This window comes from Falco cherrug, chromosome 13, assembly GCF_023634085.1.
Source record: "Falco cherrug isolate bFalChe1 chromosome 13, bFalChe1.pri, whole genome shotgun sequence".
Classification (NCBI taxonomy): domain Eukaryota; kingdom Metazoa; phylum Chordata; class Aves; order Falconiformes; family Falconidae; genus Falco; species Falco cherrug.
This window is the reverse complement of record NC_073709.1, coordinates 15,303,658-15,328,087: the sequence shown is the minus strand read 5'-3', so window position 1 is coordinate 15,328,087 and position 24,430 is coordinate 15,303,658. Positions and strand designations below refer to the sequence as shown.

The following is a 24,430-nucleotide window of genomic DNA, read 5'->3' as shown; positions in this document are numbered from 1 at the left end:
CAAAAAGAGAAGCCTGGGAGATGGCAACTCCTGTTGGTGGAGCGTGTCTCCTTGGTAAGCTACAACCATATTATAGACAAAATGGCTCAGAGCTCAGCCTGACTGCAGCTGGGCAGCCCTGGGCTACGCAGAGCCAGATTGCTTTTGCTTCCTGGAGCCGCACGTGCTGACAGCGTGGTGCGTAGGCATGTACATGGGTCTGGCTGCAAGCAGTCGTGTCCACTGCAAGAAATGGGTGGACGAGGAGACTATGCTCACTAAGATTAGGGATGGGTATGAAGTATACAGCTGGATCCAGTAAGGCACTGAGCCACTAGTGCTGATTACCAGATGTGAAGTTCAAAAGAGCCTGGAACCATTGTTCCCTGCAGCAGTGGGCTGTGGAGCCACACAAGGGATATTGTCCCCTATTCAGCTTATGCCCACGCTGCAGACAGGTGATTTCAGGCTCTGCAGTCCGTACTCGAGTACATGTAGGATCTTGCAGCAGCAGCAGTATAGAACTTCTTTTCTCAACCGAAGGACCACATGTGCCTTCAGGATCGAAGATACAGCTGTAAGACAGTAGGAGGGAGATAACAAGCATAGCTGGGCATACACGTAACCTGTCTGCTCAGTGCCCACCACAATGACAGCAGCATAGGCTCCTTGCACAGACTGGGGAGTCCGTGGCTCTCCCTCCCTTCCCATCCATCACTGAACTCAGGTGCTAGTTCACCCCTTTTCTTCTCCAGCTCCTGGGCTCCCCCTCCTCAGAACGTGCAGCTGTGCGATGCTCCAGTAAGCCCATGGCTTGTGAAGTTGCCAGTCATGCTGTGCCTCAGTTCAGGCTTTTACTTCACTGTCTCCCTGACAGAGTGAAGATTAGGTCTGTTCTTCTTAGACCAGGGAACATATGCTAATAAAATACATATTGCTTTCTGATCAGCCCCTAATGAAAGACATTACTGAAGAGTGTGGAACAAGCACTTACAGTAATTCATGACAGCACCAATTTGGCTTCTCTGGAAGCTGTAAACTGCTGCTCTTGGCACCTAATGAGGATGGGCAGCTGATTGCATGTGCAAGAGGAAGAGAGGGAGGCTGTCTTCTGGCTTAGATAGCTCCGGCTGTCCTAGGTAGCTACTGGAGGTTGCAGTTGCTTCTCTCTTTGGAGCTGGGGATTTTTCAGACCAGAAAGGGAGCCATTCTGATAAGGCCAGTTTAGGAAAAAAAGCTTTCGGGACTCTGTGTTTAGACTGAATAATGGATTTGCTTTGGCTTGTTTAACCCCAGGATCTGAACCTGTATGCTTGACTGATGAACAGCATAGGCATGAATTTCAGTTCACTGGTGGGCTTGTCTGGCAAATACCAACTTTATGTTTGCAATGTGAGTATTTGCTCTGGAAACCCCTAATGAGTAATGGTTGTCAAGCAAAGAAAATTAAATAAATCCAAGTTTAAGCTTATCCTAGCCCTTTAATTGATGCTATTAATGCTTGACATCATTTCCATCCAAGGTGGTGATGAAGTACTAACCCAGGAAAATGTTTTAATCCAATCTGACAGGCACAGGAAGTTTGACAAGAAATTTTAAAGAAACGTCGCCATCACTGTCTTCATATCCAAACCAAATTTCTCTACTGCCCAAAACTTACCCGAATGCCTTTTCCAGAATGGCCAGGCATCTTCTTCATAGCTGATACCAGCAGAATCCTCTATTAGGATCATGCTGTTGAAATCTTGTGCAGCTGACAGGGAGGAAATGCCACCTCAGTGAAGGATGAGGATATCGTAAGGAAGATCTGAAAGATGGAAAACTACTTGAGTGGTTCAGGTGGGATGAAATGCAGTGGTACAAATGCAAGGTCATGCATGTGGAGAGTGCTATCAGAGGAATCTGCTACAGGCTGAGAGCTCATCAATGGGAATTGACTGAAGTGGAGGAATGATGTGGGTGAGTGAGTTGACTTCAAGGATCTGCTGATAAGATGCAGGTGTGAAAAAGGGCAAACATACTCCTAGGTGAAGCCTGAGGTATTTCCAGGCAAGGTGGAGAACTGCTATTGTATCTTGTGTGCAGGGCTGGGATGCTGAACTCCAGCAAGTGGGATCATGCAGGAAAGGATAACAGAGTAAATCAGGGAAGGCGGGAATCTCTGTTATATCTCTGAGTGCTCAGTTTGTTTAGCCTAGCAAAGCAAAAGCTGAGAGGTGGTGTGATTGCTGTCTATAAAAACATCAGGGGGTCAAGCAGCAGGGAGGGAAAAGAGCCATTTAAGCTAAAGGACAATATTGGCACAAGATCAACTGGGTGCAAGCTGCTTGTGAATAAATTCAGGCTGGAAATGAGAACATTAGGGTGGTCAGGCTCTGGAACAGCCGTCCAGCAGAAGGAGAAGACTAAATAGGAACGGCTTTTAAGGTGGGATTGTGGTACATTCATAAAATGAGTAAGAAGAGGTAGCCGCTGTGGTGACAGGGGACTGGGCTCTGTCAGCCAGGAGTGTACTTCCCCTGCTGGGTCCCTGAACATGGCCATGTTTTTCCCTTCCCTGAACTCCTGGAGGATAGGAGGGGGCTGCCAGTGCAGAGATGTTTTATCCCTCTGCTAAAATACAGAGAGCAAGAATCAAATCCGTGGTGCTCAACTGCAATGTCAAAGACAAACCATCTTCCTCTGCTCTGCCCTATGGTGCCAAGGACCAGAATCTCGATCCATTGCTATATGTCATAAGTGAATGGGAAGAAGTGAGAGAGAAGGGCCAGATTTATGGCATATTTTTCCATCACTGTGAAAAATATTGGAGTGTCATGTTCAGGAGAGATTCTACAATTCCCTGTCCCCTCCTGCCTCTGTTTCTGAGCATTTTTCATTCCTCTTTTCCAAGGAATATGCAGTGCTCTTATTCCTACCCATGGAACTCATCTTCTGGGCTCTTATTCTCCAGCAACGGAAAATGGGTCTGGCCTTTGAATAATTTGCTGTCAGTCTTTGACGCTATAAACTCTGAAACACATAAATCCTGACATCATCCTTTTTTTTAACTTTAAGAAGTTTGTGGCATCTGAAATCTTTGAATTTACCTCTCTGCAAGGTATCTTGTAGCTTTGGAGGTGCAGTTGGGGGCCAAACTGAGGGCAAGGCACATCTGCTGAGGTAGCAGGGTATTTTGTATTGCAGAGCCCCATGTTCATCCCAGAAGTTGCTACCAGCACCGTAACAAAGGTCAGCCTCTTACAGTCCCTAGGATGGGGTGCTTGTGAGTATCTTTCCTGGCTGTCACCAGTTTAAGGCCACGGATGCTACCAGTCCCATCATGGTGAGGGTAATGGTGTGGTTGTGTCTGGTCTTTATGAACAACACTCCCTTTGGAAGGGAGCAGCTGTGTCTTAGCTGGACTTTGTTGGGATGAGTTCATGGCAGTCACAGCCACAGGGGAAATCATGAGATGATGCCTGCAGCACACTAAGACAGAGCTATATAATGTGTCCAAGTCTCTTGGCAAACAGACTGAACTGGTGAAAATGGGAGGTTCTTTCACACCCTGAGTGGTATTGCCTGCCAGAGAAAAAGTGCCTTTCTGCTGCTATCACCTTCTGGCCCCTAGACCGCACTAAACAGGGATGTCTGTGGCTGATGAGAAGCTGAGCAGCTTGGATGAGACTGACTGTTCTGGGCACATGAGAGAGGTGGATGCCCTCACACCTGCTGCTGTCAGGGCACTGAGCTTTGAAGACCACCTTGATTGCTGGTTGCTGAAGGGTGAAGCCCACCAGCTGCACCGGCAGCTGAAGATTATTTTTTCCACATTATTGCCCCATACTTCTTTTCAGACCTTTTTGAGATACCTGTGCTTCCTGCACCATCAGGCTCCTCACAGCTCCTGGTTCCATGCACGTCTTCTCTCCAGTGTCCCAACACTCACAGATGGGAGGGGAGAGGTGGGATGGGGGGAACTCAGCCTAATGCCCCCCCTGCACACATGCTGGGGACAGCATTTCTCTGTTGTGCTCCTCTGCAGAGCTGTACAGAGAAAGGGGAAGATCCTGTCAGAGGGAGGGACCCTGCGTGCAAGGCTGCTGTGCCACACCAGCCTGCCTTTGTCCGCCGTCCCCTCTGCCTTCAGCGAGGCTGGTGTGGCTGGGGGTGGGAGCTGGGAGCCTTTGCAGCAGCCCACGTCTGTGGTTAGCTGGTGAGGACAGAGTGGGAGTGCGGGCAGCAACCCCCATCTCATTTGTGCTGCAGGAAGGAGCAGCAAGGGGAATTTGAATGAGGCTAAGAAAAAAGGGAGGGAGAGTAAGTGTGTGTGGAAAGGATTTTGAGGGGAGATACTGTAAAGCAGAGCTAGCACTCACGCCCTGAGTTGAGAAATTGCTGAAGAAGTGGGAGAAGTAAGGAGAGGGTAGCAGGAGTGAATAGCAATGCTGGGAAGCTGGATGCCCAAAGAGCAGCTCCTTTGCGCTGATCAACTTATTGGGGAATCTGCATGATTTTAATATATGTTTTTCTAGCTGGCGTTTGCAACAGTTCCCTGGGACTTGGTGATGAAACAGGTTTTCTTTCTAATTTCTCCCTCAAACAAATATGCACAGCTGCTTAATGTGCAGCTAGTTCTGAGATCACATATGTGGCTACGCAGGTCACACCAATTCCCAGCACAGGTAGGTTATCGTGGTCTTATGAATCCATGGTGCAGTTTCTTGAGCAGGACTGCAACAATGATTATCGGCAGATGTGTTTATTAATATCCTTTGGCTTTATTATATCTGTTGGCTGATAGGTACTGGCTTAAACATCATGCAGTCTGAGAACATCCTTTTTTTCCTTTAACAGCCTACATAAACAGAAAACATAGATGTAGCAGTGTTATACTTTTGGACCCCTCTGCTGTGACAGCATCCCAGCTGGGATGGAAGCAGGGGGCAGGGGTAGTGTGGCAGCCTGCTTTTCTCTCTGAGGCTCTTGGTGTGTGTTCCTGGACCATGAGCTGGCTTGGCTGGCCACGGTGGGACAAGCTCTCTCTAAGCATCAGGAGCCAGCTCAAATGATAAGACTGGGGACTGAGCAGACAATACCTACCAACAGAATGTGATGGTGAGGAATGAGAAAAGGCAGACCTAGTTTGCAGGTCCCAGAGGCCTGATGGCTAAGTACATATAAACATGTGAGTGTGCTCTCCCTTGATGGTTAATACTGCTTACAAGTGACAGGAGAAGGGACAGGTTGCACACTGTGCATGTGAATGCATGTGTCCCACGCAGGGCTGATTTTGCCCTTTGTAAGGCATTTTTAGTGGACCTTTTCCGCAAGAACATTCTTCCCTCTGCAGCCTGTGTGATATTCACAGCCAACTGGTAGAAGCTCTGGGTTTGTTTGGTTTTTTTCCCACCCCCTGCCTCTGATACTCGAAATGAAAGGTGGTGAAGGCAGAGATGAGGCTGTGCGTTGCACTGTGCTCTTGTTCTGGCCCCACCTGGCAGCATCCTGAGCCTGGTGATGAATGAGCTTGTTGCGTGAGATCCTCCACTGAGGCTTCAGCATCTCTAATAAGGTGGCCAGTGTTTCACTGTCCTCTGCGCCTGTCTCTGCTTTATTAACTGCACTGCAGCAATATTAAGTTGGAACACTGGGCCAGCATGATCAGGAGGAAGGAGGCTGAGGAGGGGGTGGAGGGAAAAAGATACCAGGGTAGTATGGGAGAAGAGGACACACCGAGCAGGAGAATGAGGGCAACAGCAGATGATTGAAGTGGAGGATTAAAAAATGAGTTCCTACTGGACTGATGCATGCAGCTCTGCACAGACCTGCTGCTGGCAATCAGGGAGGCAAAGGATGTTTAGGGAGGGAGAGGCAGAGCCAGACTTTGGCCTTAATGTCTCTGTCTGCTGGACCTGTGCTAGTGACTGCAAGCACGCACAAGCAAGCGGCTGGCTGGAGCTGTGCCCTTCTTCTCCCTTGCACTAATTTCATGCCCTTTAAACTGTGCTGGCAGCACACCTGGCCCTTTATCTTGACAGCTGCAGCTAGCCCAGGGGAGACATTTAACCCGTGCTGCTTTTCACCTAGCAGAGCCAGCCTTTCCAAAGACATCCTGGACCAGTTCTGTCAGGATGCCAGGACTGTAGAGACTGTAATAAGGATGTATGGAAGGCAGCCTTGCTGGCAGATAGTTGCTGTGTCTGTCCAAGCTGCAGGTTGAATAGAGACAGGACATATGCTGAGAGAAGAGTTGGGTCCAAAGTATTTGATGGAGGGAAAAGCCCCTTGTAAAACTTTTCCCCTACACTCCAAGAGGAGGTACCTGCTAGTCCCCAGCTGTACCTTTCCCATTACTTAATGATGCTTCTCTTGGGAAGCAGGACAGTTACGACCCATGGAGGGCATACGTGCCGTTATTAATTTCTGTTTCACAGCCAAACCTGGGTGCCAGCCAGGTATTTATTTGGCTAAACCCACATGCCCCTGAGGATAAACTCAACTGGGGGATCTAGAGCTTTGCAGTCCAGACTGGAGGCTGATTTCTCAGTTTGTCCTGGATTAGGTGATATGGGGGAGTAAGTGATTTGACATTGCTCCCAGAGGCTTTAGATACCCAAATTCCACCTAACTCCCAGCTGAGGTGGAATTTGCACTGTCTGAATCTCACCCTCAGGTTTTTCTCCGACTCTCCATTTTGTTTCTCTTCTAAAGGTTATGTCTAGACAAGGGAAATGGCTCCTGACCTCCTCCTGTTTGCTGGCTGCCTTCCCAGTGCCCCGGCTCATGGCAGCCTGTGGGGAGGAGCTGCCCCCAGTCTCCCCCGTCAGGCTCCACTCCCCAAAAAGCCCTGTGCCAGGAGCCGTACCGCTCCAGGCTCCTGCTTCTGGCTTGTGACCACTCCTCTCCTCCCAGATAATTGGGGGTATGGTGCTAATGATCCCAGGTGAGGTCGTGGTCGCTGGGAGCCAGCTCCACTTTTGCTTGGCAAGGCAGTGGTGCGGAGGGCCGGCAGATGGGAGAGCTAAGTGGTAGGCATGCCAGTTGGATCAGCACCCAGCTTGTCTGCGTGCAGATGGGGCGTTGTTGATATGAATGGATCCTGGCAGTATCCTGATGCCAAGTTGATGCTTGGTTCCCAGAGGCACTGCCCTGGTCCTGCCCACTGAGGCTGCTCCGAGGTGGCTAGCAGGAGGGCACCGAGCTGGGGGAAGGTGCAGGAGCTGTTCCTGGTCCTTTGACCCACCTTGTCTGGGGGAGGAGGGTGCAGAAAGCAGTTCCTCAAGCAACTTGTGCCCTGACCTGTTCAGGTACAAAGGTCTCTTTGAAGTAAGGCAGGTACAGCATTGTTGTTCACTGTGAGAACCACATGCAGCCTTGGGTTAGCAGGGGCCAGTCCCTGCCCTGACACAGTACTGTGGCAGGATCTGGTCCAGCCCTGGCCCTTTGCTTGGGAATACTGTCCAAGCTGTGGGCAGATCAGCTCTGGTGAAGAGGTGGGTCATTGGGTCCTGGCCGTGTTGGAAACAAACAGGGCAGTGGTGCAGGAAGATCGCCAGTGGCAGCTGTTGCTTCTGAGCTTCAATTCACATTTTTGCGCATTGAGGCTGGAGGCAGGGAGAGGAGGGATTGATGTGCTTGTTTTCATCAGGTGCCATGCCTGCAGTGCTCCCCTGCCCTGCCTTGCTGATGGCCTTCACTCCTGCCATGTCCTCACCCCCATCTTCTTGCCCCACACTTTCCACACCAACAGATTTTCTGTAAACCTTCCTCCCTGCATCCCTGTTCCAGTAATCCTGTAAATTCAGAGTTAATGACAAACACTGAGCCTGTCTATCAGGAGAATTGCCTTTGCAATGAAACCTGTCAGCCTAGAGGATATGTCTGAGGCAGGGGAAGGCTTAGTGTCTGGGACAGTGAACACTAGGCCATGGAAAGCCCTGCCAAAGGTCTTTTTACCAGGGCCAGCAGACCCAATAACATATATTGCCACAAGAATCCAGGAGCTGCACAGCAACAGGCAAGAAATTGTATCTTCACAGTGCAATCCTTGTTCTTGTCCTTCCCCTGCCAAGCAAGCGTGACTGTGGCAGGGAGGTTTCACTGACACGTAATTCATCATTTTTAGTGGTGGTGATTTTGACAACAGTATTTTTCCCATTGTTTTCTTGAAACTTCCTTGCTGCCTTAGCAAACTGAACAAGGTTCAGCTGGTGCGGTTCAGCGAGCATGGTTCGGCTCCTTCCTCAGAGGGAGCCTGTGAGCGACTCCAGAGGACCACTGACTTGAACTAGACCCCTTGCTGTGGTGTGCAGAGGCAGCATAGGCTAGGATGGATCCTGCGGAAGGGTGCTGAGAAAGCATGGCAGTAGACAGGTCCCAGTGAGGCACCAAATGAAATGCCGTGGGGCCCAGGCAGCAAATGAATGAATTCTGCAGCAGTGATTGTGAACTGAAGGGTATCTTGGCAAAATGTCGTGCTTTGTGGCCATGGAGGTGAGCTGGGTTCATTCCTCCCCTCTTGGAGACACTGGTTCTGACAGAGTTGCTCCTGGACCTGTCGTTCAGGTTGTGCTCCCTGTCAGGAGGACCCCAAGGCTTCCCTTCAGGGAGAGCTCAGGCTCCTGATCACTGTTCTGTACCAGAAGTGGGAATTTTCAAACCAATTCTGCATGAAAATCTCATTAATAAACTTGTCTGTATAGGAAGAGGAGGAACAGGGTGTTGGATGATGGGTAGGATCTCCCAGGCTTCCAGTTTCAGGATTTTCATAACACTGCGCTCTTTTTCTGTGCAGCTGGCTCAGAGAAACACCATCCAGACCTTCATTCCTGTGCAGAAAATGGAGAAAGGCCTGCTGCTGGAGCACATCTTGCCCAACCTGAAAGTGCCTCAGAGCTATGAAGTTCGCCTGACACCCATCACCAGCTTTGGGGCTGGAGACATGGCTGCCCGCATCATCCGGTACATGGAACGTAGGTGTCTCCTCCTTGGTCCTGGCTACGAGAGCAGGTCTGAGCCTCAGGCCTAGGGACATGCGTAGATGTTGCCTTCTGCGACCCTTGGGTGGACCTCTGCTCTATGGAGTTCTGATGGCACAGTGCTGTCACATTTGGCCATATTTTGGCTATTGCCGTCAATGCAGAGCAGTAGGTAGAGACCTCTGAGGTCCAGCCTCCACTCATCCTTCACTCAGCAGCTCTGGCTCGCACCCTGCCCTCCGTGGGCAGGAGAGCCCAGTTCCCCATCAGGCTATGCTGCAGCTTCCTGTGGTACACTGGCATGTTTTAGGGGACAGCCACTGGGCACTGCATATTAACCACATGCCCATAAAAGTAAGAGGATTTCAGGAGGCTTCAGTTCTTTCCAGAGCTGCATGCACAACTCCTGTCCTAACTAGTCACCGGTAAACCTGTAGCTCTGTCCCATACCCTGACTCCCAGATCCCATTGATGTACGTTGACCATGCTTCTCTCCCCACCGTCCAAACATCTTACAACTTTCCCCACCATCCAAACATCTTACAACTCTCCCCATTCCTACAACCCTATTATTTCTTTACTTCCCTCAGGAGTTTGGACCCTGTGTTTAACAGAAAGTACAGAGATGCCCCTCCTCCTATGTTTGCATGAATTCACACAACCCTCTTGTCCCGTGGAGTGACGGTGTGTCTGGTGTCCCCAGCGTACCTCTTGTCTCGAACTTCCACAGTGTCTCAAACTGTTTTGATGTCCTTCTTAGATACCAAGATTTGATACCTAAGTGGGTGCTATCCCAGCTGGTGCTCCAGAAAGAAACTCTTCGTGCTGCCGGAAGGGTTCCCCTGTGCAATCTTGGGATCACCCCTTAGGTGGGGTTTTCCTAAGATCTGTTTGGATCAGAGAGTCAGCATCTTGTTCCATCACCAAGGCAGACACAGAGCGCTGCCATTTCATAGGGATGCTGCTAGGAGATTTGTGCATCTATGACCTCTCTTGATGTGTTTGTTTTATTTTCAGACTTTGATTGTGGTTTGTGATTTGAGGGAGTACTAGCTGTTCTGACTTGTTTTTCTGTTTCCTCTTCCAGCAATCAACTATCCCAACCCAACAGGTAAGCAACAAGACCTTTATATTTATATTTTGAATGTAATGCATGTTGGTCAAGTGCTCCAGAAGATTAGGCAAGCCAAACAGCTGGAATACAAGCTGACTTTGTCAAATCTTTTCCCCCAAAAGAGGATGAAATTACATACGCTAATGCTTCCAGTAAATAATGCCATTTGTTGTACCTTGAGTTCTTGCCAGGAGATACACACCAGAGATGTGCCTCCCACTCACACCTGATATCTCCTTGACTGGATAGGCTGTGATCTTGAACGCACCCTCCCCATAACATTAGCAATCTGCCTCTAGTAAGCAGGTTATTAAATGTTCCCCAAAGTATCTCTCTTTAAGGAATGTATATCCCCCATCCTCTTCTGACCAGGAAAGGTACCACTTGTCATCTCTGCAGGCTGGTGTGGAGCAGTCTCCAGCTCATATCTGGCTCCTCTTGCAAACACCTTTCTTCTTCCTCTCCAGTGTCATCACTGTTTACTTGCTTATTTTCCTTCTGGTCATTCCTGCCAAGATGCGGACCCACCTTTTTTGGGCGCCCAGGGTTCCCATTGATTTTGAAAGCAGGATACACAACATCTCAGAAAGGTGGTCTTTAACAAGAACATGATGGGTGCCAATCAGGCTTTAAAGAGGGTTTCTAGTGTGCTGTAAGTACTGGTGGAGTGATCTTCAGGGGATGAAACAAATTCCCTTTGCTTCCATCTGGATATAAGCCCAGGCAAAGCTCTTGGGCAGAAACAGGCAGACTAGTTGCTGGTGGTCCATGGGGAGCAGGTGGTTCCATGTAGCTGTTCCTTTTTCCCTGTTTCCAGCTGCTGAGTCAGCAATCAGTCTTTATATATATTACTCTGTGAATATGTAGGCAAGTGCTGTTGCTGCACTGCAGGGTAGCAGTGGGAAGGAGAAGCCAGGATTAGGCAATGGAAGCCAGGAATCAGGGTATGAGGTTATCTTGTTAAGGCAGCCACAAGGCATTCACTCTGGCAAGTTCATGCTCTGAGGATGGTCTGATGAACCATACTCTGCCTGAATTCCCTGTGCTTTGCTTTTCCCCACTTCCTGATTCTCTTCAGACATTCTCCAGAGAAGACTCACTGGGAAACACTGAGCGTATTGCCAAGGACCCACTCCAGACTGTGTCCCTTGGTACTCGCTAGAGGAGGCAAGCATCCCAACCCACAGACAGAAGTGACAAAATCTGGCCTTTTGCTGCTTCTTTTCCAGAGCATAAATCACTGGTAAAGCCAGAGGAACTTCAGTCCTAATTGTGTCAGTCTCCTGGGTCTTTGTAAACTGAGCCTTCAGACTGCTCCCCTACGGCTGCTTTGGCAGCTCGACTGAGACCAAGGCAACCGCATGAAATTTGCCTATGGTGGAGGATACTCAGCTACGCTTGTATTTTCATAGAGTAAACCAAACACTTAGGGTTTCTCCTTGATAAAGTTACCCAGCCTGTGGTGGATATTGGGACCTCAGGGCCAGTCATCGGGGTCTTGCCCATGAGTTCAAACCTTGAAATGACTGTCTAAACTCACCCCCACCACACTTGCTTTCAGAGATGCCCCTTCCTTCAGACCTGCTGCCAGTGAAATATAAGCCCAGAGGCTCTTAGCTCTGTCTCTGAGCCACAGCTGAGCTCCCAGGCTCCCATCCCAGTAATATGGAAATCCCTGCTATTACCTCTTATTTTCTCACTTCCCCTGCTACCACCACCCCCAGGGAAAAAGGCTGGGACAGGTTTGTAAAGGTATCCTCACGCTAGGCTGCCCAGCCAAATTCTGAGAGCAAACATTGAGAGCTCTCCAGTGAAAGGCAGAGATTAGATGATTAATGCCTCTGGCAGACTGATCCAAGGGCATGCACAATGGTGATTAATTTACAAACTCTAAGAGTCACTTAATACAATTATTTCTTCATGCATTTTCTCTCTCAGCCTAATAAGATGTTAATGACATTGGGGCAAGCACGCATGTGGCATGGTTACAGAACCAGGTACTGGGGTTATAAAGCAAAAGCAAAGTAAAAGCAGAGAAAGTGAACAAAAGACATTGAGGATTTCAGATATTTAGAGGTTAGCAGTAAGACTGACTGTAACTCTTAAAAACCAGTTAATCTGGTTCTAAAAACCAGAATTTGTCTTTCAAAAACAATCTTAAAATTATCTGAATTCTAAGGTATTACCTTAAAGATCTCTTAGAATAACTGATAATTTTAATGTCAAGACTAAATTCCAGTGCTGGAGAATCTGCTCTGGAGAATCTTACCTCTCCCATGCAATGTCATTTGGATATAGCTTTCACTTTCTAACCCAAACCGTGCAGCGCTGCCCCACAAGATATCCCAGCTCATCAGCAGTGGATGGTTTAGTTTCCCTGGTTCTAGCAGATGTAGCCTTCCAACCTTGACGATGAGGGTATTAAGGAGCATATGGGATTGCTGCAGTTTTTTTCTCTTGGCCAGGGTATCTTGCCCTTCAAGATCAGCAACACTTATTTCCCATGTATCTGCAGTCTAGCTGTGTGTGGTGCTAAAATGTTTTGGAATCACAGACAAGTACGGTGGGTGGTGGTCAGTACCAGATGCCGGTTGTTGTAGATTACCCTGGCTCATTCCTTACTGTCTAGTGCTTGTGTGTCCTGTCTCTGATAATGCCTCATAGTCCAGAGGCATCTGAGCTTGTTGCCCTCATATGAACACATGGGAATGAAATGTGAGCCTGGTGTTTAGAGTTGGATTCCTCAAATCTGTGCCCGTTCCTCAGGAATCTGTGTAACGCAAAGGTTAAAAAAGGGTGGCTGCCACCAATTGCTTGTATCATGATGGCAAACAGGATTGTCTGGGCCATATTATCTCCTTATCACAGATGGAGATATTAAAGCAGATGGCCATCCAGTGTGACCCAACCAGTTACAGTATTGAGAAGCTTTCTTCCATTACTGGTTATAAATGCTTTAGAAAGTTAACATGGAAAAGGCTGTTAAATGCTTTTTTCTTAGATCCCAATGTACTTTGAGGTCACAATACAGTTTTAATTGTCTTCATCTTCTGGATGGGGAACCTGATCTCCGGAGAGGAAGTGATAGCCTGTGGTCACACAGCAGGTCTGCAGCAGAGCTGAGGCTCAGAGCACGGTCCCTTATGTTCCAAGCCAGTTTCAGTCATCAGACCACAGCTAAATGACGAAGGCAATTTTATTCAAGTGTGCTCCATCTGCTATTCACCCATAGTCTGCAGCTAGAATAGAATTATTATTTTTTGCATTCATCTGGCATCCAGAATTTCAGGACCAGGGATGTCTTCTCCCTAAGGACTTGATATGAAAACCTCCATTATGTTTCTCAAGAAGGCAAAGCACCACAAAATGCTAATAGCCGCAGCAGAGGGTCACTCTCCTGGGCATGTAGGGAGGTGTCTGTAACTTGGAGCAAACATATCTGCGCTTCAAGCTGCCGCCACTGCAAAGCCTGCCAAGGAAATCTGTTTGGTGAAGACAGCTCTAACTCCAGCTTTTGAAGAACCAGCTCCCCTGCCACCTCCACCTCACCTCTAACAATCCAGAGAACAACTTCTGTGTTCAATATTTAAATCCACTGCTTAATTTTTAAATAGGAAGCTTCCTTTGTGCCACAGTGCTGAGGCAGGATCTTTGGCAGATGGTGTGAATCTGCAAGAAGGTTTGCTTCACACAGCTGAGGTCAACAGTTAGATCACCGCCATGGCCTCTGAGATACAGCAGATTGTTTAAAGGTTTTCTTTTCAGCTGAATCTGCCAGAATCTGCTCCTGGTGAGCCCAGCTGATAACCATCCAGAGGTGACATGCTGACTTGCCCCAAACCACCCTGAACATCTATCTAGTTATTCTAGGCACATCCACTTCTAGCTCAGAGAAATACCAGAGCTTTGCCTTCCTGTGGCTTGTTTTAAATCAAAGGACCAGGAGACAGAGCACCTGGGTTCTGTTTCCAGCTTTGGCACTGTTTGCTGTGACATTACACGTGTCTCTCTATACTTTTGTGCATCTGTTTCCCCATATGTAGTGCAGGAGATATATAGAAAGAGGCCTCACTACCTCAAAGAGATGTTAAAAAGCCTTGTTCATTAGTTGTTGCAAAGTTATACCAAGCTAAGCAGAGGCAACGTGTTGTAGTTACAAACTCCTGCACAGCACATACACTTGATCATCTTGTGGTCTCTGTGGTGCATAGGACTGTCCTCTATTTTGTGCTCTTTGCTAGAAGTGTTGCCTTCTGGAAGAACTGCACATGAGTGAGAGGAGACGATGGAGTCAAGGCCCTGTTTTGGCATTAAGAGTTCTTCTCTTCAAACTTTCAAGTCTGCTCTGAGCAGTCTCACCTCACAGGTGTATAGGGCTTCTTACAAATGAGGCAGAGCAGTCCATCAGCTGGCATGACCAGGCCTTGGTGCTAAGCTGGGAATACTGTCCTCAGTCCTCTTGTTTTGCCCAGCTTGCTCTGATCTCCACCTGAGTTTGGGCTTTCTCCTTAGTCTGCCTTCCCTTTGGTTTCTGTGCCTTGTCTTTTGTGGGTTTGCTCCCTCTCAATCAGTTGCCTGGCTGGCCTCTGTTACAGCTTTCCACTCTGCTTTCCAGCTGATACTCGCTGTTAAGTGAATTTTGTGCTGGAGAAAGATGTCACCTTTCTCCTCAAAGGTCCGTGTGCAGAACAGGGTCAGAGGTGCAAACCATCCTGGTCCCTTTGATTGCAAAAGGACAGTCACAGTGGGTCTTGGTGTGTAGGATAAGGCCACTGCAAGAGACAACTTCAGTCTTCTAACTGCAGCTGGCGACCTGTGAGCTGGCGCCATGCAAATGTTTGTCTTCAGTCCAATGGAGAGAAGCCAGGGGTGTGACACCAGCCCAGCAGTATCAGAAAGCTTGTGGGCTCCAGCCCCATCTCTGATGACCAATGGGTATCTGGTACAGCCATGAACTCCCTTCTTTCAGCTACGAAGGCTGGGGGGGGACCCTTAGAAGCTGCTTTCTCATCCTTTTCCCCCTCCATCTCCTTGTGCTGGGGATGAAAGAGCCCCCCCCCCCCCATCCCACATAGCGGCCCTGCCTCAGACTCCACAGGCATCTGCCCAGTTGTCTGCTCCTGACTTCTCCTTCCTCTTTCAGCTCCAGCTGCCATGTGGCCCCCTGTGCTTGCACTGCGGAGCAGTGGCTAATTTGGATTAGGATGCTAATTAGAAATGAGCGGATTGAATAGAAAGCACTTAGCCAGGGTTAATCAGCAGTTAAGTGGCCAGCCCAGCCGGCTCCGATGGCTGATGGCTTCGCTCAGCTCCTCAGCTCGCAGGAGCAGCATTTCCCACTGAGCTTACAGAAATCCCAGCTGCCCTGCTCTGCCGAGCCCTCGGCATGCAGCGTGGTGCCCAACCTGTGGTGGCCCAACCTGTGGTGGCGCAACCTGTGGTGGCCAAGACCTTCTTGCAGGCCACAGCAAGAGGCTGCCTCCTCTGTTCTCACTGCTTTGGTGGAATGCTGGGGAGAGACAGGCAAGAAGGGGGAACCGATTTTCCTACCACAGGCGTGTGCAGGCTTTTGACGTCTGTTCAGATGACAGTCATTTCCAAATGGGAGGTGATGGGGAAGGCCTTAGCTACAGGGTAGGAACGGGGAGGTGCAGCATCCTAGAGTCGAGATACCGTTCGTTTCGTGGGTAGGCTCTCCTCTCTGGTGCAAGACATCAGATTTTGGTGTGCACGGTAGGTGTGTGAAGCTCCTAACCATCACAACACACCATGTCTGGAGCTTTTGGCTCTGACATCGCAGAAAGCTTCCCTTTCCCACCCCATCTTGGCACCCAGCTCGTAGGTTGCTGACCCTGCTCTGCCCTACATGTCATGCCAGAGCCACCCATGCTAGGACCAAGCGCCTCATGCCCAGGAACCAGAGCAAACCCCCACTGAAGATACAGGAATGCAGGAGCCCAAGTAGACATTTTGGCTTCTCTTCATCTGGGTGGGATAACAGGAACAGTGTGGGGGGTAAACCCCAAAAAGTTGAGTCTTGCATCAGCATGCCATGGATGAGGTTTCTAGCACATTCCAAGCCCTTAGCAAGAGCCTTGTTTTCTTTTCTGTATGTTTTCTTTCATGGCTTCTAAGTACTTGATCTTTCAGTTTCATGACACACCCCCTTGCTGTTATATAAATGCAGAGGGTATAATATCTGTGCTTACTGTGTCTGTGCCACTCGTGTGGTCTGAGATCCCACTCTCAGCCAACTCTCCAGCTCCAGTTTCTGCACAGGGACCTTTCAGAACACAAAGCAATTTTCGTATCGGGTCTTGGACCTGTTTTATCTTTGTCTTCTGCCTGTTTCCTCCATCCCTCTCCTACTGCATCATCAGTGAGAAGCTGGTTCTTGGCCTTTGTTTTTGTGGCTCAGGAACTACCTTTTTACCACAAAGTTTACCATCTTCAGCCTGCCCAAGTCCAGTTCATTCCAATCTCTGCAAGTCCATATTGGGTTATGTCTATGCACAAGATTTTTCACCTGTCTTACAATATTGCTGTAGGATGTGACTGTCTTGTGATAGTAATAAAACTGAGCCCTGTTGCACATGTGGTTGATCCTACATAAAAATCTTTTACCTACATGACTTATTTTGTTAGGGGAACCAGCATAAGCTGCAATATCAAGTACGCCTTTTAGCTGGTATAAATTGGATGTACTCTAGCTAAATGACACATTTGTAGCACTGAGCAGACCTCTTCTCCACAGCTGATTTTTTTTCATGTGTGCCATAGTTTAGTTAAATATATAGCCCAAAGGGGGGTCATCTGCTGGTTCTTTTTCCTCTCTCCTGAGGAAATTATTCTATCATCAAGTTGTTCTGGTTTAAAAGCCCTTGTGACCTGTTTTCCTTCAGTGCTCCTTTTGCCCTCCTCTATGTATGCCCCCTCAGACCTCCCGGCAGAATGTTTTTCTCTTCAGCCCTAATAGCCTTCTTCCATTTCGTCAGGCTATCATATCCATCAACCTGGATTAACCCTTCCATAATCATACTAATCATGGACGTATTCCTTTTCAGCCGCCTCCCGAGGCTGGGGGCTGCCGGTCTGTCCCCAGGTTCATGCAGAGCCTCGGTGGTGATGTGGCAGCACTGTGAGACTTGCTGCAAGCACCCAGGCAGCCTTGGGGAGGAGTTTTGAAAAGCAGCAGCTGACCAGCCCCTTCCCTTCCCTGCAGATAACACCTGCCGCTTTGAGGACGAGAAGATCTGCGGCTTCATCCAGGACAAAATGGACAACTTTGACTGGACCCGGCAGAATGCCCTGACCCAGAACCCCAAGCGCACCGTCAACACAGGGCCCCCCACAGACATCAGTGGTACGCCAGAGGGTAGGCACACATCTGGGTTTATTTTTGCTTGGCTGTGGAGATGAGGTGCATGCTGTCACTTGTCAGGAGTCCTACGGCTCTGGGAGATGGTGCAGTGCTGATCTGCTTTCTGCACAAGATGCTTCTCCTCCGCATGGGGTGCAGGGAGCAGGCAGTTAATTTGCATGTTACTGATTGGCATTAAACACACAATTAAAACACCCACAATTTTGTTTAAGGGAATAGTGTGAGCATTAGTTCTTGTTACAAGCTAATTGCCTGCTGTCTGATGCCCTTGTCCCATTTGATGTTTGTTTTGAAGTCAAAAAAGGATAAACAAGTAGAAGAACATCTCTAACACCTAGAAACAGCCCTGCTAGTTTTAGACAGCTGTTTCCTCAAAGAAGGTCTCAGTGGGGCAAACAGATGTCCTTAACATCCGAGACCAGGTGAAAGCTCCCTGCAGGGTGGCAGCAAGTGCCTCACCTCTAGCTGGAGGAGAACGATGTTGGGTATTGCTCCCACTGGCTATGCATGGAGTACATGCTCCCATTTTAGCCAGCTGTTACTTTCCCCTTTCTCTAAATGCAAAGAGTAAATTTGTATGCAAGCACAAATCTTTGAACTCAGAAAAAATAGGAAACATCCAATGGCCAGCTAAGGAAATGGCTTTTCCCATTGGTGTTCAGTATGCCAGCCTGACCGAGCATTGAAAACGATGCCAACAAATTCAATAGCTAATCTGTTCCTCCCTGGATTGTTAACAACTACTTTGGTATTGTTCTCTTTAGGCAACAGTATTGTTTAGGCCAGATATACCAAATCCTCTCTTCCCCTGCTTGAGGCAGAGAAATTAGGCTGGGATGGTTTCTCCCTCCTTATTCTGGTTTTCTCCTTACACAGTGCAGTCAGCTCTGGGGCCCTCATGCTGCAGGAGAAGGGCTCATTTTGCACCCAAACAGATGTGTGTGTGCATGTTCAGGGACTCCTCTGCTGCATGCCCTCCCAGCGGGTCTGCCAATGCCCATCTCTCCTGCTCTCCCCTGGGTACTGCAGAGGCAGGGGAGGCACTGCAGACATCCTGCAAGTGTCTCTGGCTGGGATCACAGTGGGTGCGGAGCAGATGGGAAGAGAAAGGCCATGTCTCTCAGAGGAGGAGTGGTCTCCCAGCCTCCAGCATCCCGTCGTCTGCAGGACGGGGGACCAAGCGCATGCTGCCTTTCCCCACCTTTCCCTCCTGTTCTGTAGGTTATTACATGTTCATCGAGGCGTCCCGGCCCCGGGTGACGGGAGACAAAGCCCGGCTCATCAGCCCCCTCTACAACATTACTGCCAAGTATTACTGTGTCTCCTTCTACTACCACATGTACGGGAAGCACATCGGTGAGTACCCTTCGGGAAGGGGATACCCCAGCCTAGTGTGGGCTGTCAGGGAAGACCTCCAGCCGCTTCCTCCACCAGCTGTGCCTGCAACCAGCAATTCAGGAGGGTGGGAGTCCTACTCCAGTGCTCAAAGCGCCAGCGTGGGCTGTTGCTTTCAGATACTTGTCCCTTACCCACACCCCAGCAGCGTCAGGGTTGTGAAGCTGTTACAGCCCATCCTCGAGGCCACATCTTGCAGTCAGCCATCACCCCTCCCCCTCTGGCTCACTCCTCTAGTGTAAGGCTCCCTACCCTCCACAGAAAGAGCATTGTACCCATGTGCACACATTTTCCCCGCTCAGGGCCACAGCCACCTTGCTCCAGGCAGCAGGACACCAGGTGAACAGTCTGTCCATCGGAGAGGAGACAGAGGTGGCGGAGCTTTGTGGGACCAGAGGGCTCTGTGGTGGCCACAGCTGTTTTGGGGTGGGCAGGATGCGTGTTCCCTCTGCTGTGCCAAGGGGCTGTCTGCTCAGTCTGACTCCCTTCTCTCTAACTGGAAGCTTACGAGTGCAGCAAGCACCCCAGAAGCGCCTGGCACACTAATGAGTTTCCATATCCAGTCAAGGAGCAATTGCTAATTCGTCACCTCTTGATTATAATTTCATTAATTTGAATAATAGATGCACTCTTCCCACAGCACGCTGGGTTATTAATCACCTGCTGGACTGGAGCCTGACTGAAAAATCAGGGCCCAGGCAGGAATGTGTCCACCCTTCAATAAACGGGGTTAATTAACAGCTCTCTGCTCGGCACCATTCATGTCACTGGGAGGGAACATGCTCCTGAGTCTGGCCACCATGCCTTGCGCACGTGTGGCACGGCAAAGAGGTGAAGCTGCAAAGCCTGGGATCTCCTTCTCTCAGTGGGGGTGAGGCTGAAACCCTGACCCTGTGGGTGCCAGCGAGTAAGGGCTGGGCTGCAGTTCACTGAGCAGGTCTCCGTCTCTGTCTTTGCTCTGAGGGCTTATATTTGCTGTCTGCGCGCAGTCCGGCGAGGTCAGAGGTGTCTGCATGTGCCTGCCTTCCCCCTGCAGACAGCCTGCTCCGTGTTCTCTTCACGCTGGTGGAGGCAGGTTGCTGAGGCAGAGCACTGTCAGTGTTAGTGTGCACTGGGTTCTCATGGACCTGCTGGCCTTGCTTAGCTGACAGGGTACAGCTGTTAATGCTGGCTGGCATGCTCCCTTTGCTCCCTGCAGTTGTCCGTTGTGGTCAGTCAGCCTTGCTGCCTAATTCCTGCACATCTCCTAGAGGCTTTGAAAAGGATTTCATTCTTTGTGATTGCAGTGAAGGGTGGCGCAGACCGGTGGGAGACTGGCAAGGAAAGAAGTGGAGGGAGGAGACCTCTCTTGCTTTGTTCCCTTTAGGAATACAGCTGTGTGTCATTTTTCCAAGTTCATTTCATGGAGAAAGTAAAAGCCTGTCAGCTTTTGCTTGCTTTTGGAAGAAAGCTCTGTTTTACAGCTCTTATGTGGCGGTCTGTCTGGAGAGGGGGATGGACGGGACGTGCCAGGGAACCAATTCATTACAGGTTTCTGGCTTTTAGTGTTTGAACTCTTTATTCATTTGCTCCACCAACAAATTGTGCAGATCAAAAGGTACGGTGATTCCCAAGACCTAAGCAAGCCGCCGAGTGCCATTTTCTATTCCTCAGCTTCAGACGCCTTTTATATCTGTTGATTTTTCTCTTCATACTCAGTGTTGCTGCCCCTGCCTGCTTCCCATATTCCGTCTTGCACAAAGGGGCTGATAAATTTGTGCGAGATGGATAGGCTCTGTAATGCCATATGATGATTTTTAGGGTGGGTGCTGTTGAGCTGAGAGTGAATAAATTATTTTAAAATTACACTGACTAGATAAGAGTCAGAGAATGAAAGAGAAAGAAATGAGGAAAAGTTCTTTTTCTCCTGGCCTGTGGAATATGTGGGTTGGTCTAGCAAATCCACAATGTATCTGTCTGCAAATTGAAATTCAGTACCTTGTATCTGCTCTCTACTCTGGGGTTTCTTTCTCCTGGTAAGAGTCAGTCATGGTGTTCTGTAATCGTTTCGGCTTCTCTTCTACATATCAGGCACCAGGGTGAAACTGAGACCTCTCCAGGAAAAATCAGAATACCTAGTAATCCTAAAATCATCTGGTTTTCATCATTCCTGCTGTGCTGCTTACTAACTCTGATGCTGCTTGGTCTTCTTCCTTACTGCCATGCTGGCAGCACTCTGGCATAGCTGTCCTCATCCCTGCACACGCACAGATGAACCCGCGTTGGGACAGGCTTTGTTTCACCAGCAGGTCTAATGGCTCGATCTATGTTTCTAATGCGTGTTGGTTACTCCGTGCCTGGTTTTGCTTGTGCGGAGGTTGTGAAACCCTGCTGGAAAGCTTTAGCTTGTTCAGAGGGTGCCAGGCTCAGTGCTTTTGGTGGCTGAAGTGGTCTCAGAGTCCCCTGGCGAAGTGGCAGCCTGCCTGAGGGCAAAGAAGGTTTTTTCAGCTCTTCTTATTTAGCCCTGGGTTGGAGGTGAGTGCCCCCTCCTAGATACAGGGCTCCTCGCTAGGACTTCTGTCAAATGAGGAGACAGACCCTGGCCTCCTACCCGTATCACATATGCAACAATGTGAAGGTAGTGATGGGGTGGCTGCAGCCCTGGGCCATGTCTTGCTTCCCATATGGCCAGCTATCCCTGATGCCTGCGGACACGGCCCCAGCCCCTGGCCCACCTAGTGCCAGCCCAGTCCTACCAAGCCAGATGCCAGCCCTGCTGAGCCAGCCGCAGCACTGAGCATGAGCATATCAGGTCACTGCTGCTGGAAGACAGTTCCAGCAAGAGGACATCTCCCAGCCCAAGCTCTCCTAGCAGCTAGAGCTCCATCGTGGAGCAAACTGAAGCTCTGTCACTATGAAAAGAAGCTGTATAAAATCCCGACATTTATTTATTTTTTTAATAACCCTTTTATTACCTTCCCCCCCCCTCCACAGAACTTGAAAGCTGGTTTACTCTCACAATTTGACTATAAAATATCCATAGCCATCCAGGCAAATCTTCCCTGGGAGAGTTCCCAGACACTACTCGTTTATAATAGATATGACGAAAGAGAGAAACGGAATACAAATGGAGCGTTTGTAGCCATGGTATAAAATATTCAGCGACTAGCAGAGCAGGGTGATGTTGAATATCTCTCAGATGATGAGAGAGCAGGGTGAAGGGGAGCTCCCTGGAGGCAATTCCTGTTCTTCCGGAGTTATTTGGTCATTGGTTTTCCTTTCTCAAGCCCCCTCCAGAGCGAGCATTCGCATTGCCCTGCAATCCTGCCAGCCCAAACACAAAGATCAGGAGGAGGGGAAGGAAAGAAATCCATTTCCACCAGGCATTCAAGAATGAGGGTGTTTTGCTTGTGGCAGGTGCAGGTGTATCAAATGAGGAATTGCTTGCTTGCTTCAGGAGAGGAGGCTAGCTGTAGTGGGCAGCAACCGGCCACCGAGGTCGGGAAGCCTCTTTGCCCATTTGGCTTGGTGAGTCAGCGTCGCAGCTGCAAGAAGATCCTCAGGTCCCTGCTTCAGCCATCGGACTCTTCTTCCTTCCTAGGCGCTGCCTGGAAGGGGGATGCTTTGAGGGGACAGTGTCACTGACGGGCTGCTCCCACAGCAGTCCCCTGCCACCTCTCTGTCATGTCTCCTAACTCAGTGTTAGCCAGGTTGTGATCTGCACGGCCTCCTGCCTACTGCTGGATGCTCTCTCAGACTCTACAGCCAAAGATGCCTTCATGGCCAGACCACAGGAGGAAGGTTGCTCAGAGGGACAGGGACATCTCAGCCACAGTGGATTTAGCTTTTTGTGTGGCCATTGTGATCCCGGTGGTACACAGTAATTGCTGACGCTATAGCTCCCTGCCTTGTGAGCCAGAGACTGTGCTCATGGGGAAAAAACTTGGGTCAAAGAGTTTACTTGCTCACAGGGGTACCTACATAAAAGCAGTGATGTAGGATGTACCTGAGCAGCATTTTTTAGCCTCCTCCTGATTTGTGAGCTCACTGGTATGTGAATGGTTCAAAGCTGCATCAGGGGAGGATCAAACTAGGTATTAGGAAACATTTCTTTACCAAGAGAGTGGTCAGACACTGGAACAGCTTTCCTAGAGAGGTGATCGAGGTGATCAGGCAGTTGGGCTAGGTAATGGTTGTAGGTCCTTTCCAACGGAATTATTCTATTCTGTTCTATTCTATTCTATTCTATTCTATTCTATTTCTATTCTATTTCTATTCTATTCTATTTCTATTCCATTCCATGCCATTCCATGCCATTCCATTCCATGCCATGCCATTCCATGCCATGCCATTCCATGCCATGCCATTCCATGCCATTCCACGCCATGCCATGCCATTCCATCCCATCCTATCCTATCCTATCCTATTCCAAGATACTATGAAGAACCATGCTTGGGACTGATTAGGAGGAATTTTGGTTCTGAGTCACTAGAAACAGTGAGACCTGATCAGATCACTTGCCACAGCATCCAAGTTCAAGAAAGCCATAAGCTGTTTCACAGAGGTAATTGGGTTGTAGGCAGCCACTTACACTGGTGGTGTCACCACAGACACCCTCCTGCTGAGTAGGAAACACAGAACTGGAAGGCCACCAAACTGAATTGCTTCTTTACTTCTTCAACTAAGATAATGCAGCCAGTGCAAAGGTGTTTGAGAGGTTGTGGTGGATGATCACACATGGGAGCCATTGTTAGCATGCATGCCACGTGGCTGCATCTTGTTTCTGATGAATGGCAGAGCTGTCGGGTTGCACAGATTGACAGGTACCAGATATATCAAAGTAAAAGCAATCTGAACAATGAAGATGTCCTTTTTTGTAAGATTCAGCATCATAGCTCCCTTGTTCCTACCCAGACCTTGTTTATGGACACAGCACCCTGCTACTGCACACAGTTATACAGGTGGCACTCTGGAGGTAGCTGCATTCTGTTGGATATGTAAAGTTTGCCTTATATAAAAATACATCATTCATTAAATCCATGCCATTATCTCCAGTGCAATAACACTACACAGTAGAGATTACATCATTGGATTGATTGAGGGGAGGCTGATTTTCCTAATGAGTATGATTCACTTCCCTCTAGGCTCTTGAAAACAAGTTGCAGTTAGAATTAAGTGAACAGTTTGTAATGAAAAAATGTATTCAGTTTTTTTAATAACCTTTCCACTTCTTTAGATGGGTTCTTGGCTTTACTTGCTCCTCCATCAATAGATGCGTATTTGACTAATGTTTTGTGCAGACATCCAGTAGCTTCCTGTGGGCTATGGTGTGGACCCTTGGTATAGACTGTGGTCTCTTCTGGTAGTATCTGCTTGTTTTTGGGGGGAAGTTAGTCAAATACCATGATCACAAGCAAGGATTATAAATACCTGGCAAGATAACCACGTATTTGTAAAGTGTCATTCAAGCTCTGTAGGTTCAATACAGTGGCTCTGAACCAAAAACCGTTAAAGTCATTGTTTTGCTACAGACTTCAGTGGACTTTGGATTAGAGCCATAGATTTAAAGATTATTAAGACCAGATGGGACCAATACATCATCTAATCAAACTTTCTGCA

At 48.8% G+C, this 24,430-nt stretch overlaps 1 protein-coding gene across 2 annotated transcripts in view; it reads left to right on the top strand.

The window, feature by feature from the left end:
• Window positions 1–24,430, top strand: part of MDGA1 (MAM domain containing glycosylphosphatidylinositol anchor 1) — a 154,924-nt gene that overhangs the window by 106,162 nt on the left and 24,332 nt on the right. Inside the window, exons 11-14 of one of the 2 annotated variants that reach the window (XM_055726118.1) lie at window positions 8,759–8,936; window positions 10,030–10,053; window positions 17,279–17,419; window positions 18,659–18,793. In XM_055726118.1, the coding sequence (XP_055582093.1) occupies window positions 8,759–8,936; window positions 10,030–10,053; window positions 17,279–17,419; window positions 18,659–18,793 (478 nt within the window). Of the gene's footprint in view, window positions 1–8,758; window positions 8,937–10,029; window positions 10,054–17,278; window positions 17,432–18,658; window positions 18,794–24,430 lie in introns of both variants that reach the window. The other variant, XM_055726117.1, reaches the window with a different exon arrangement.